At 36.7% G+C, this 15,832-nt stretch overlaps 1 protein-coding gene across 1 annotated transcript; it reads right to left on the bottom strand.

Moving 5' to 3' along the window:
• Positions 1-215: 215 nt before the first annotated feature.
• Positions 216-11,370, bottom strand: LOC100370056 (nose resistant to fluoxetine protein 6-like). Its single transcript, XM_085504957.1, has 14 exons — positions 11,116-11,370; positions 8,829-8,986; positions 8,557-8,635; positions 7,026-7,113; positions 6,664-6,890; positions 5,639-5,815; positions 5,414-5,504; positions 4,983-5,256; positions 4,371-4,450; positions 3,559-3,666; positions 3,256-3,394; positions 2,615-2,801; positions 1,787-1,929; positions 216-949 (listed from the first exon to the last, which is right to left on the bottom strand). Exons 1-14 carry the CDS (start codon positions 11,318-11,320, stop codon positions 809-811), a joined length of 2,097 nt encoding a protein of 698 aa, XP_085361083.1. The 5' UTR covers positions 11,321-11,370; the 3' UTR covers positions 216-808.
• Between the last annotated feature and the right edge of the window lie 4,462 nt (positions 11,371-15,832).

Consider the following 15,832-nt stretch of genomic DNA (forward strand, 5'->3'; position numbering starts at 1 on the left):
TAAGCGATATGCTCCACTATAATATCGGTGAACACATATATTAAGGCCGTGCAATGATTTTGTACATCAGTGGCAATTATTGTACACATGTGACATTGACTTATTACTTAGTGGTTTTCAGTATTTACATGAATGCCCCAAACGATAGCATTGTGTGTACATTGTAATATCATACAACAATCTATACGAAATAACTTTCGAAACAAATTCGTAAATAAAATTGAAAATTCTATTTATTACTAATGCTAAAAAACATATAAAATGTAAAAAGAATGTACTGTAAAGATGAAAAATAAAAGTTTTACATTGAATTAAATATAATATTAGGAATGTAGAAATAACATACCCAGACGATATCCTCCTTTATAATCATTAAAACTGTTGTGCGAGTCAAAGGACACAATGTCAAATATTCGAACATGTTACGACATGCTATGTTGATGTAGGTATTGGCTCCAATTTAATATTTGTGTGTGTTTTATTTTGTTTTACTTGCCCCTATTTTTTATATATCGTATCTCGGTCGCCTTAACTATTAACTACATACTTCAAGTGTTTCGAAATCCACATTTGATTTATACACTTATAGCTAGAAAAAAATGACATCACAAAATTTCTAGAGTTCTACTTCGATAGTAAAATATATATATCTATAAATATTGAAGTGTTGAGCCACTTCTTAGATGAATAATTGGATGATCCAGCAATGAACCGAGTTTTGTGGGCGTGGTGCTTTCTTGAGTTTTGGTTTACAGGTATTATGCAAATAGATTATGGAGTCTTGCAAGTTGAAGAGCTAAGCTGAATATCAATTTTTACTCGGCTGTACTTTCCGATATTTTGCTGGTATTATCACCTTTTCAAGCTCCAGCATAGGAAGTTCCACAGCAATTGCAATAACAAAGGATACACTATATGTAACCACCAGAATCCCAATAAAGTCTAGAGTCTGAAATTAAACACATATTGAATGTAAATTTATATTTGTAATTATATGAATCAAAGTATATGCAAATATGGTTGATTGCAAAAGAAATTTGTCGATTTATGAAGTATTACAAAAAAAAGGTTGTTTAGATAAGTGTTAGCTGATGTTGTAAATTTACTGTAAAAATTATGTTAATGATCTGGAGAATTACAGACTTCGTTGAATACTACTTTAAACCACGCCCAATACTATGTTTCAGCCGTATTTTTCGCAAATCAAATACTGTTTTTGTACACAGATTTAATATATTGGTCACTATACTTTGTGAGTTTGTCTAGGCTTAGTCTTTTCCACGAAACGAAACGGGGAAAAAAACAAAATTATGAACGACTTCAAACATCGCACGTCACAGAAATACATTTGTCGATAATATTTAGTTTCCACCTCTTTTCCGCCTACTTTGCAGCTCGATTGTTTTGTGCTGACATGACGTGACAGCCATTTTGGAATTGTTGAACACTGATCGCGCTTTTCACTTTTCATTTCGTGTTTCACAGTGTGAAATTCTCTCAGATACGTGTATTATTAGGTCAATGAAACAAATGCGAGTTAGGGTTAGGGTTAGTGTTTCGTTTCGTTTCGTGGAAAAGACTAAGCCGTTTGTCTACTTCAGCCAGTTTTGAATATATGTCTGACCCCCTCGCAAAACCATTTGCATTTTATCTAATAATCAATAGATTACAGTTCATTTTAACACAATAAAGCATCGTGGGCGAATTGCTCCTTAAATATACATAAAGTAGATATGTAGCTTTATAATATAAAGTAGAAAGCTATTAAAGTAAAAGATTTACTTACGAATCCCAAATCAGAGTAGTAATACAATGATTTCATACTGAAGGTATAGATAAATATCACCACTAAATGTACCAGGTACGCACAGTAGTTCATTCTGGCTAGAGGTAACCAGATACGCCATGACAGTATTGTATTCACTGGGCCTAAACACAATAATAGTTATTTGAATTTCATAATCGCACTTATATTCATCTAGTGGAGACACACAGACAGTTGTGCCGAAGCATATATAGTAGACAGAATATGATACGTCGAAAAATCTTTCAACAAAACAAGCTGCTCTCTGATTGGTCAAAGTGTTGGGTGTTAGGATTGCGTGGCCAATCTTGACTATCGTTATAGTTTCTTGTTTTATTTAACGTTATTCGTGTTTCCTCAACCTGCAGATTCAAAATACGGATACTACTTGCTCAATGGGTAGTACAAGAGAGAAACGCTAATATCGGTGTCGATACAATTAGTTCATTCCAAGAGGCATTATAACATTGTGCATGGGTACATGCTTTTCCTTTTGAGGTGTTTTTAAATCATAAACGGGTGGTAGTTGTGAATAGTATATTGCTTTGGGGAGTACGGAACTCCACCTTGCTTTGAAAATTTCTAACATCTACAGTGCATTAATTTATTTCACAAAAGAATTCAACCTCTTGTTTTATTTTAAATGTGCCAGTTAACATGTAAATTGTTTATTATACGATAATGTCAATTATTTGAAATGTAATACAGATGCGACTAGACAAAATATAATCATATCTGGTGTCACAACTAGGTATAGTTACATACAAATATTCATGCAGAATAGACGTGTTTACTATTTGATAGAATTACCTCCATTCCCAGTAGCGCATGCAAATACCACCCAACCAACGCACACCGAAAACACAAGTCTATGGATCGTTATATACAGCACTGCTGCCCCTTGTGATATGCGGATACCAGCGACGGATGTCAGTACACCATATACAATAGATAAAGCAACGGCGAAGGCACAGCACCATATAAAAATGTTCAAATACTGAAAAGGGAACAACAATGAATGTTATACGGTTGTGTATGGTCGTTCTTAGTTTTTTGTTTTAATATTAATATTATTTAACATTGTCAATTCTACCTTAACGTCGAGACCCGTGATGCATATATTTACTACATACCAAAGTGTTATTATCTGTTAAACTTATTTGAAGTTTTTTTTTTAACTTGGCCAGTAAAGTGGGCCATGAACTGGAGTCAGTTGTTACTGCGTTCACGACTTGTGTCGGAGCCTGGCGGATTTATTTGTTTTATCTGGAAAACCTACAATACCAACAGCAGTTTCGAATCCTGCTTTTGAACACGCTCACACAACAAGCCGAGGAAGTTTGGAATATATAATTATGTTCGCTTCAACGCAGTGGCAACGTGTGTTATAATCTCGATCGCTTGCCGAATAGACATAAATGTTTAACAACTCAATCAACATGAATACTGACCTTATTTATTTGCACCTTTTTACCATTGAGTTTAAATAATATATATCCCAAGACTATACCAACAAGATAGTTGGGTAAACGATACCACGGTTTTGTGTACAGCCACGCCCCTTCTTCATGTTTTGGATATCTATACTTTCTGCAAAATTGTCAAAATATTAATGATAATTAGCGTGGACGCGTTGTAACTACCGCAGCTGTTTTATATTGAACAAAAGTTATAATTTATAAAATAAAAGGCGAATTAAATAAAGCAATGATTGGAATACACTCTGTGGCAGTGCATAAAGATGTTATATTTACACTCTGTCGACACCGAATGGCATTCCTTGTACAGTTGCAAAATATGCTGATAATGCTATGCAAAAGCAAGTTGTCAAAGCAGTCAGACATATTCCACCATTACGAGACCTGCAATAAAAGGGAATTTCTGTAACATTTTACAAACATTGTAATATAGAAATCTAAAACAAATTGAAAGCGATGGTAGTCGTTTTCAAAAAGCATGAGTAGTATTCTGTTCCACAATTGGTACGCGTCATAATCAGATAGTTTATGTAGGAAACCCGAGTGACAATGATGCCATCTGAGATTGAATGCATAACAGTGTTATCACATTTATTCATATGCTCAATCTATCTGCCAAAAAACCTTTGAAAGTTAAGGCGACTCGCTCTACGCACAACCCTTTTGTTTTAACGAAAGAAGACAATGTCTCTTTCAAAATTTCGAATAAGCTAGGAAATGTATACCCCGTACAAAGGAGCTATGTATATTTAACTGACAGTTTGCTTGTATAATACTATGAAACAAGTGGATTGAGCTACTGTAAAACATGTTGAAAAAGCGGCATGCAATTTTAGCCAATTGTGGTAAAATGACGTAATAGCGAAATGTTGATTTAGCGAATCTCTCTTGTCATTGCTAATTTCTTTGTTTGGCGGCCATTTTGAATTGATAATAAAGTCATTAGCGACATCTTGCATTAGCGAATCAGTTCTCTCGCTAAATTCGCGAAAAAAACATGCTCGCGAAAAAGACATGTTTTACAATATATTGCAGCGCTAGTATTCCTGGCAGTCGCCTTATATGTTTAACTATAGTTGTTAACTTACTTGTAAAACACTATGATGAAAATAGGACTCATCCAGTATAACTGCATATCTACTGCCAAATACCACGACCATCCAAAACACTGTTAACATATACCAATTCAGAGTACAATTAGATATGGAGACTATGTCAATATCAAACAAACCATTCGAATCCAGCTATAATGGTTTATTTTAAAGGACGACAGTCGTCGCGCTGCGCATGTGCGACATTTGACAATGATTTTCCCACAATCCTATGCGCTCTTCTAATGGCAATCACAAGTATGAGGTTTGACCTGGGCGCGACTTGCACTAATTACCGCCGGTGACCTAATTAAAGCATGGTAACCTGACGGTCGCAGTTTGTGATCTTTGAACTGCGCAACATGTACAGTCAAAGTCGCCGTCTTTGTTTATAAGGGACCCATATATCTCGCGCATGCGTGGCGCGACGACTGCCGCCCTTTAACATATCAGCACTCAAATAAAGTATACTCTATAATCCCTAAAATATCTGAGTACTGGATATAATATATGCTTGCAATTACTGCTTTCGTGAAATAATATACAACCTCTGAATGTTTGGACAAAAATGTTTATTTTAGCCGACTAAATAGTTGTGTTCTTACTCACCCCTCCAACATCACCTGGGAATGGTATAAAGTTATTAAGGTAAAGTATGTGTTCCCATATAGTAGCAGCACACTCGGCCTGTACGTAGTACCACTGCCACCAAAGCGGTCCGTCGGACACGTATATGACTAATGTAGCGTACAACATCATTACAAATATGTAGACAGGTGTCAACCTCCAGTATCGATGGAAATAGAATAACAACCAGTTGAGATGCCTTGGACCACCACGTCGATGCAACTGATTCAGCGTCAGGTAGCTCACTAACAAGCCACTATGAAAAAAAATCAACATTAACAAATAACTATGGATGTATAAATAGTCTATCCATCCGTTCATTCAATCAATCGTCCGTTTATTATTATTATTATTATTATTATTATTATTATTATTATTATTATTATTATTATTATTATGACCTTTCTCCTTACCTAAGAACCAAAAATGCTTCAACTGCTAGATCACCTTTCCAAAGCACAACGGTCCGACCTTGATCAACCTCGGTGGCGTAACGAAAGTTGCCTGTAAATTTAAATGAGAAAAAGTTGAAAATAATTCACGGAAATTATGAGGCGGGTTTACCATTTTAAAGAAATCGATCTGATTACTACTGCTTTAAATGACAAAGACTTATAATAACAAAAAATGTCACTTACCGACTGTAGGATAATACTGACCAACAAACAGGTACGAATGGAAGAGAATTATCCAAAACATACTGAGAACACGTATTCCATTGAGACAAGTAATACTACTCTTTCCATGTACCGTACCCATCATCTTGCATATATTAACACATAACGAGAAAGAAAGCAAGCATCCCTGTACAAATTCTGATTAAAAAACATAATAAACCAACAGTTATATATAAAAACAAAAACAGGCCGTTCTGATATTGTTAATCGCTTCAGTGATCTAAATTGGTCAGTGAAATCCAAGATCTGAACATCTAAAATGAATGTGTGATAAAATTGTATCCGATCTAAACTACGGGGTTCCTGTGTCGGGATTTAACATTTGTGATGGTATTTTAGTTCCTGGTACATGTATTGTTTCTAAAGTTGTTATGTTTGAATATTGGGATTTTCTCGACAGAGAAGAGCTATAGTTTCTCTAACAGACTTGCGTTCACAAAAAAGTGTCACTATAGTAATTCTACGTTCGTAAAGTGAAATAGTAAAACACTCGGGGAACCCTATTTCCTACTGCTAATGCAGTTCGCTGTCAGTCGGTTGGTTGATATCTATTCCATGTATGATTGATGTTGTATTTCTCAAAACTTCGTTTTACGAAAGTTTTCGACCTACTACAGTGACGTCAGCTGGTCACGTAAATAATGTTCTCATTAGACCCAAGGAAGGTTGCCGCTGCCGAGCTTTCGTCTGAAACAGCACCGGAGTCGATCGTTTCCCTCACGGTTTTTCGCTCCGGTGAGAATTCAATAAATATATAGATATATGCTAGTTTTTACGTAACACGTTTCGGAGAAATCATGACTCTTCTGCGTCGATAAAACTCAATATGACACCAAATGTACCAGAAATAAGCGAACATCATCCAAAATACAAAAAAAAAAAAAAACACTCCAGATTTGCTAAGCAATATCGTCAATCGCTAAAACAACTCAGTTATACTTCGTTGGCAATTACAGTGACACCATTGACCATTTCTTTGAATTTACCTTTGCACTTGCTTGCACATTTCTTGGGCATTTCTCTTGATTCAATGTTCAGTTCTGCATTGGATGGCGATATAACAGCATCATCCGCATTAGTTGACTGGTTTTCAGGTGTACAAGTCGCTTGTTCCGATGTGTTCATCTCAAGAGTCTGTCGTTGTTTCCGACGTTTCAGTGCATCGTAGACAGTGCCAGCAATTATCACAGCAACGAGAACTACACATATAAATCTAGGACAGAACGGAGAATACGACAGATCAGATTGTCATTCTTGTCTCAATTAATTCAATTTTATTGACTTTACAAAACCTCTATCGATACGATATATTATCAAATAAAGGCAGTTTAGTTATTCCTTAACTCACATGGCTGGAACATCGCCAGGTCTTATGTGGTATTCTCTGGCACACATAACGTACGATATTGGTACTTTATCTAGCAGATCTTTAAAACCTAAAAGACAAACACAACTCAAAAAGTCGTTACACTGCCTTGTAGTCCAATGCGAATTATAAAACGCATGAACAATTTAAGAGCGACCATTTTTAAATCTGGGGCGATTTCAGAATTGACAAACGAAAATCTGCATGTCTAGGAAGGGGGGTATATGACCGCAGTCACTCGGGGGCTGAATATCAATAAATACTAACTTAAAAAAAAAAAAAAAAATCATCCGCTATACGTATATAAATAAACAAGTTGTGAAACATGGCACCTAGTAAATCGACACCCTGTCGGTTTCAAATTTCGATTTCTTACTTTAAAATGCGAAACAAAAATTTTAGAGGGGATCAGGTGTTACGTTAATAACCATTGTCCATAATCGCTAACTTGGTTTTATTCAAAACTGCACAAATCCCGCGTTTTCTGATGATATCCGACAATTTCATGAACGAAAATGGCCAGCAGCCAGAATCAAGGGGGATTCGCACAGAGTTTTGGGTAAATCAAGTGCGCATCCTCATTTTCAGCCAATCAGGTGTGCCGTAACAGCGAGTATTTCCTTGATTTACCCAGAACTCTGTGCAAATCCCCCTTGATTCTGGCTGCTGGCCATTTTCGCATTTTAAGGTAAGTAATCGAAATTTGAAACCGACTAGGTGCCATGTTTCACAACTTGTTTATGAAATAAGACATTCCCACACTACGTAGTAGAAAGATATCGCCATATTTTGTAATAATATGATATATCCATACTATGAAATAAGATATTTCCATACTACGTAGTAGAAAGATATCGCCATACTTTGTAATAATATGATATTGCCATACTATGAAAAAAGACATTCCCATACTACGTAGTTGAAAGATATCGCCATATTTTGTAATAATATGATATATCCATACTATGAAATAAGATATTTTCATACTACGTAGTAGAAAGATATCGCCATACTTTGTAATAATATGATATTGCCATACTATGAAAAAAGACATTCCCATACTACGTAGTTGAAAGATATCGCCATATTTTGTAATAATATGATATATCCATACTATGAAATAAGATATTTCCATACTACGTAGTTGAAAGATATCGCCATACTTTGTAATAATATGATATCTCCATACTATGAAATAAGATATTTCCATACTACGTAGTAGAAAGATATCGCCTTACTTTGTAATAATATGATATCTCCATACTATGAAATACGATATTTCCATACTACGTAGTAGAAAGATATCGCCATACTTTGTAATAATATGATATCTCCATACTATGAAATAAGACATTCCCATACTACGTAGTAGAAAGATATCGCCATATTTTGTAATAATATGATATCTCCATACTATGAAATAAAATATTTCCATACTACGTAGTAGAAAGATATCGCCATACTATTTAATCTATATTATGTAATAATACATGCTTATAATGACAACACAAACCTTGAGATACGAATAACGGGATGTCTCGATCAGTACAGGAGTCTGGAAAACATACCCCGATATCTGCTGTAGATTCGGACTAAAATCAAATCAAAATGCTCATTCACAGGGCTTAAGATTGTAACTATATTTGGAGTTGTGCGACTCCTTGTCATTAGTAACATAACACAGTAGAGGACAAAACTGTGAACTGTATTCACTCCATGTAATTATTATTATTAATATACCGAGAATAAAAATGCAGGTTAGTAAAAAAAAAAAAGGTCACTCACCAGGGGTTTTATATCCGTTTTAGACAAACAATACAATCCACCAAATGAATGGACACCATATTCAGGTTTGATGTCGCGACAAAGGTCAAAGTTACCGAAATCTTTAATATTATAAGTAAATTCCCCATCAGCAGGTAAGGCACCACTAGAATGGTACACTGTAAACAAACAAAAAAACAGGTACGATCTATCAGAAGTGCTGTATACAATACGGAACAATGTCCATTACATGTGATGTACATATCGTACGTATCCTTATATAGAACTGAGAGGGTCTTCCATTGAAAAGGCATAGGATAGGGTATGTGCTGCAAATGTTGGTCTCTTTAATAATACATATACTTGAATCAGGTGTCTCAAAATGTAAACATATAAAACAAAATTTAAACAGTTATAGCCTGGAAATACTAGGTCTTTTCATACCATTTCAGTCGCAAATGGAAGATGAAAATGAATATGCAAATAATAATCCCGTTTCAGTGGCAATTATTCAAACCAGTCATCTCTAGTGTCAAAACAGATGTGTTGGAACACGTGGCCCATGAACCAGGATTTCTGAAAACATGATTACCAGATTCTATTAAAGGGTGGTGGTCGTCGCGCCACGCATGCGCGAGATATGGGTCTATGACTGTTGCGCAATGCGCAGACCAATGAGTACAAACTGAGATGTTACCAAGCTTTAACTATGTAATTTCCTTGGTGATTGGAACATATCGGAAGACTCGTCGACGACAATTAAGGCACATCGCGCCCAAGTCAAAATTCGTACTCCTGATTTGCATTATAAAGCGCATTGCATTGTGGGAAACTCAATGTTTATCAACACATTATCATATACCTCGTATTGCCCGGCCTCGTAACGTTATGGAAAGTGCGCCCTCACATCAGGACAAAATTTCCCGTATCACGCCTGGCCCAGCGCGCCCGGCTTTCATCATTCAAAACAAAACGCGTTATTCTAAATTACGTCGTGTGTTTTAGGTCTAGCCGTAGTAAAATTGTAAGTACAACTATAAGGTATATGATAAAACTCGGGCGCTTCTGCCGCACGGCGACCTCGGGCTGCAAAAGCCTTATCCAGTCCATGACGAATAATGTCGCACATGCGCGGCGCGACGACCACCGCCTTTTAAGTATGTGCTGGTGTCATTTCTGTAAGTAAAATCGCTAGAGCGCGGAGCAAATATAAATATACAAGAGTATAACAGTCAACGGGAATAATTTTGTCGTGTTTTAGTTATATCAAATGATTTGTCACTTGATATAATCGAATAAATAATTCGTTTACGCACGAGGGTGAAATTACAAGTTTACAATACGACACAGAAACAAATATTTATATTTTCTGGTCATCGCGCGTGCACGTGTCAGTTAAAAATCAAAGGTTTTAATTTTTTTTTTGGTCCGAATTTTGAAAAAAAAAATCCCAAAAACTTAAGGAGAGAATACCTGGGGAGGAGCATATGACCAGGGGACGGTAGTCAATGCATCTAAAGTATTTCGAAATGTGCAACAGTGCTTTCGTCCCCGTGATTTAATGGCATAGCCCTTTCTATTGTTAAACACCGACCTTACAGTAGTAATCAAAATGGCGAACTTGACACGATAAACACCTGGGCGTTGATTGTATAATTCGCAACTCTCTTGTTTGTTTAAGTATAAATAATCTCACTCATCGACGTATACTGTATGTATACAGTTGTAGTTAGTAAGGCCAGGCTGCACGTTATGCAAAATAGATAAATTTTAAATTATTCTGTATCACATACATTCGCGACGCGAAATAACGGCTGATCTGCACTGGCTCGGAAGATGAATTCTGATTGGCTAGAAATAAACATAGATGTGTATACACCTTGAAATGAACATTGCTAATCCCTTTCCCTGTGTAAAATTGCTGGCCGACTACTCCGGTGAACCGACTACTCCGGTGAACCGACCGGTGAACCGACTACTCCGGTGAACCGACTACTCCGGTGAACCGACTTCTTTTGTATTCCAGGAGAGAGTTCTTCCGAATTCGAATCTCAATTTAGAAAAAGTACCTTTCTATTTTTGAAAAGCAAATTGACCAGCAACTGGTCTAATTTTACACATGTTGTAAAACCAATTTCGCAAAAAAAATACGTCGGTGTTAAAACGAGCTCAGCTCATTTAACAAAGAAACAACATACAATTGTCGTCAAGTACAGCGAATGTACCTAATGAAAGTCGCGATCATTGTTCTGGTAATTCCGTTGTAGGGAAAGATTCGACCTAAATATGACTCGCATGCTGTACTCACTCTGACGTGCGTAAGAGGCGGACTCGTGTTCAACTGCAAACTGTACGGTGTCTTCTAAACACTGGGGGCTTACAGTGTCATAAACCGTGTCACTCTTATTAACAGCCGATAATATATGGTCGATTATCATATCCATGTTTACCAGTTCCTTTGCACTGATAGCCACAACTCCTAGGAGAAAGACATGGCACAGTAGAGTACTCATCGTAATCTGCTAGTGTGAGTACACGGTGACAACGAGTTGACACCAATCCAGCAAGTACGTGTGATTGGTTGCTGTTGCAGGAATATATAGCTGAACGTTCACAATGACGTCACGAGTCTTGTCACGTGATACGTATTAACAAAGGTCATGTGCACTTTACTCAGAAACAGAGAGAGTAGTTGAATTACGTCCGGTGTCATGGATACCGGGATTCAGTTTGTTGACACAGCACTGAGTCGGAACAACTTACACTTGTATGGTCACTAAAGTATAGTACCACGCGCAAATGAATCATGATACTTAAAGCGAGAGGGTCGTCGCCTGCGCACGCGCGGGAATTGAGTCCCAAGCGACGATAACAACACACGTTAAAACGCAAAGGCTCATGGGTAGACGCTTGTTTGTAAACAATGACACGCTATTGCCATCTGACGCAAGCGCAGGTGGCGACTCTCATACTTTAATACACTATATTTTAACTTAAACTTGTAAATAGGGCAAAGAAATCGAGGGCAATCTTAAATCAGTTGTTATCGTCAATAAATAAGTGTGTATTAAGGGAAGCAACGGTATTGAAAATTGAGGTGATAAAGGGAGCCTTTGATATTTTGAAACCTAAACCCAATCCACCAAATATTAGTCCTCTACATGCAGTGTATTAATCTGAAAATATGTCACTAAATAAGATAAGATAAATTCTTCAGATTCAAGTTTTATATTAGTTTAATCCTGGACAATAATACTTTGCGTTGTTCCATTGCACACGTGAACACAGCAGTGAGTATATTATATTCTATCCCCAACAATAGAGGCATTCCTCTTGTTGTATTATATTGTAGGTTTGTAACAATGGAAATGGATTAACGCCATATAAAATTGACAGGGGGTCAAAATATCCCTTTACAAACACACGGAGTACTATCCGAGATTTGACCTATTCTGGACAACTCAGCGAAATCGACTTAGTGTGTACCAAGAACTGTATATGGGAATATGAAATCAGACAGGATGATCCCTGGATGATACACACTGTGAAAACGTCCTCAGCAAACCACAATCGATAGTATATTGCAGTGGCGGATCCAGAGGGGGGCCAAGGCCCCCTCCAAACGCATGAAAATGCATCTGGATTACGCATAGCATCGTCCGAATCGCACGGTCCCGTGTATTCGACCTATAGGCCTGGACCCCCCCAATACATTTTGCTGGATCCGCCCCTGGTATATTGACATGAACAGTGTCACTGGTCACGGTGAGTTCATTTTGAGACCAATACAAGAACTTCAACTCACCACTCAATTACCAGTAATATAAAACCTAGCGTGGAGACAACGTGCTGGAGCGCTGAAGGAATTCTTTTTCCCCATTCTCTCTGTGATATTAGTGTTGACGATTTCCATCAATGTCAAGTTTGAGGTTCCAATATCATTGTTGTCTTCCATATGCGAAATAACATTAAATAAATCACGATCATTTCTAATAAACTTATCTATTGAAATGTTGTGCTGTTGAATTTTTCATTTGTGTCATCGGGAACTACCAACTAGGTCAAATGCATATAGATGAATGACAATGAATCATCACAATTCAAATTCCATTTTAATTGTGTATTTACAGTGTCGAGCAGGCTGTTCTACCAATGGAGTTCAATAATTCAACCTAGTGGGAACAGTTGTTGATACAACTTTCTATGAATGTGCGATGACTCATCTGGCATGAGAGCGTAACATTGATGTACGGGTGGTTCAACTATAATCTGAGGGATCACGAAATGATGATCTTGCTTCTTGTTTTTAATTGGTAATTTGTCTTCTTTTAATACCCTCATATGGTCAAATCAATATAATGTAAAAGTACATGTGACTGAGGGTAGTTGTTTACCTTTAAAACGTATATATGACTTTTGTTTTTATTCTGTTGTGCAAAATTCCAGATAAGAATATGGTCATCGAACTACTTTTCCCCAGAAAAATAGGTCAAACATGTACCATTTTATGAATGTAATGCTTTCACTCGAAGCGATAACATCGATTTTATGCCAAAATTATCAATAGTTTTTCTCTAAAAAATATTTTCTCCTGGGTAGAAAACAAATTCGACGAAGGCTATTCAAATAAAGAATTATGTATCACTTAAGTTTGTGAAGAGACGACCATTTGTTGCCCCTATTAAGGCGAAGAAGTCGTCACCTACGCATGCGTTAGATGGCCATAGAGTGTCATTGTTTACAAACAAGCGTCTGCCCATGAGCCTTTGCGTTTGTAGCGTGTGTTGTTATCGTCGCCTGGGACTCAATTCCCGCGCGTGCGCAGGTGGCGACCCTCCCGCTTTAAGTCGAATGCTCGCGAACAAACATATAAATATGGCAATGTTACTAATTAAAATAAAATAATACTAATACATACTAATTATCAAAGTTTTGGAATATCTGAAAGTTCAACGACATATGTGGGATAACAAAGGGGGACTAACATTATTTAACAGCAAATGGGTCATTCATTCATTTGGAGGGCTTAAATGTAATGAAATTTTTCATCATCTTTATTATGTCAACTCAAGAAATAATATAATTCACTGAAATAAGCAAAATCAAAGCGCAGTCGTGGCTGTTATTTATTGTCAATAAATTGTTTATTTTCGGGAACTCTACAAGAAAACTCGTAATAGTTCAGTCGTTAACTAGTACCTTCTCCAGCTGACGCAGTGGGGTCGAATCCTCTTTCTTCTTTGGGTGTGGTGCTATACAATAAACAAGCTGGGAACATGACTTTGTTCTCCTGCAATTAGAACTAAAAATGGTAATTTCAAATTTTATAAATATATTATAACTTTGTGTGTTTTCACATCGGGATTTCGTCTACTTAACACGTTCAAAAATGTTCGATTATCGACATAATAGGTAAAGATTCGTTTGTGGACAATTAGTTGACTGTTACATCCTACAAAATCTCGTTTGCACAGAGTGTCAACTTGAATATTAGATCCTGACCTCGGTCTTTGTTGAACAATTCCATTGGAGCCCTTTACTCGGACTCGGGTGGTAATTAGCTCGAGAATCACGGTTACACCTTGTATTATCGACATTTAAAGTTGTATTATCGGACAACTTAGCTGAAAGCCCTTTCAATATTGAAATCAAAATCAAATCTTGAAGTTACGGCACTCGCGAGTTTTTCTGAACGAAAGCTGATGCATTGCGCGTCAAGTTATTATTTGTCTTCACTGCAATAGATCTCGGCACCTATTTCAGTTCAAATTCTGCTTCGTATGTGCGCTAAACACAGCTAATCTAGGAAGTACGCAATGTTAAAAATTCGCTCGGAGATAGTGGTAACGTCATCATAATGAGTAAACTAATCGTCCTATAAATTTAAAAAGGGGCTGGGGTCATAATGGCTATACAGAAAATAACTCAGTTCTGCGAGCATCTCAGACTAGTCGTAATGGCAAATGCCTCACAACAAATTATGATTTTATAGTATACTGTAAAATAGTTTATTTCCGCTATTTTGGCTGAATGAATGATTCAATGAAAATAAAATCTAGCGAAATACATTTGTCCTATATTTTACATTCAACTTGAAACAAATCAGTGAAAATAAATTTCATAGAAAACACCCAAAAAGTTTTTTTTCAGCAAAAATTAATTTCAGCTAAAATAAAGTATTTTACAGTAGTTTATTTCTGATTGTCAAACAGAGATTCCCGCGTGCGATTTGATGTCTTGATGGTAACAACTGAACCACTACCGAAACCGCGAAACTGTTCGGTGATGTTCGGCTATTGGCAAGACAATTCTGATGCAGATATCTTGCAAATCCCATAGCTGTTGGATTTATTATAGTACACACATTACCTAACACGAGAAAATGACTTCACCAGAAGTTTAGCATTCAGAGTGCAATATAATTTGCCCAAAGGTTTCCACAATACACGCTCACTATTACTTTACGCATATGATTAACCAGACTCGTTTCACCAAGTTGCATTGATGCTGTCATGATTATGCTACGGGGCGACGCCCTCAGTGGCGGAGTCCACATGCAGTCATGACAGCGCATGAAAGTATTAAGACTATGAGTTGAACAAGTAACGCTGTCTATTATAAAAATGGGGGAGTTTCTAGCGTAATAAGTTAGAAGAGGACGGGGTATACGGTGACGATTGTAGTTGCAATAAATATTATACTACTGGTGTCGTATTTTTGCTGTGTTGATATAATATGTGATATGTGGCAATGATAGATATACTTCACAATGAAATTGAACCAGTGCGCTTATTTCATGTTCAGTCTATGTTCAGTTTGTGTTCCCTGCGAGACCCCGGGGCACCAGACCTAAAACTGGATGGAGAGGTGCCACTGAGCTTACAAATGGGTCTATTGTGATACCAATGCTTTGACAAAATCCATATTAATTATACCTCAGTACAGTTTTTTTAAACCCAAATAAAGACAAGATAACACTTGTTGCTTGCTTGCTTATTTGGTTTAATTTGTCACAGTTTTTTGAA

This window comes from Saccoglossus kowalevskii, chromosome 11 (assembly GCF_978046115.1).
Source record: "Saccoglossus kowalevskii chromosome 11, keSacKowa6.1, whole genome shotgun sequence".
Taxonomy (NCBI): Eukaryota; Metazoa; Hemichordata; class Enteropneusta; family Harrimaniidae; genus Saccoglossus; species Saccoglossus kowalevskii.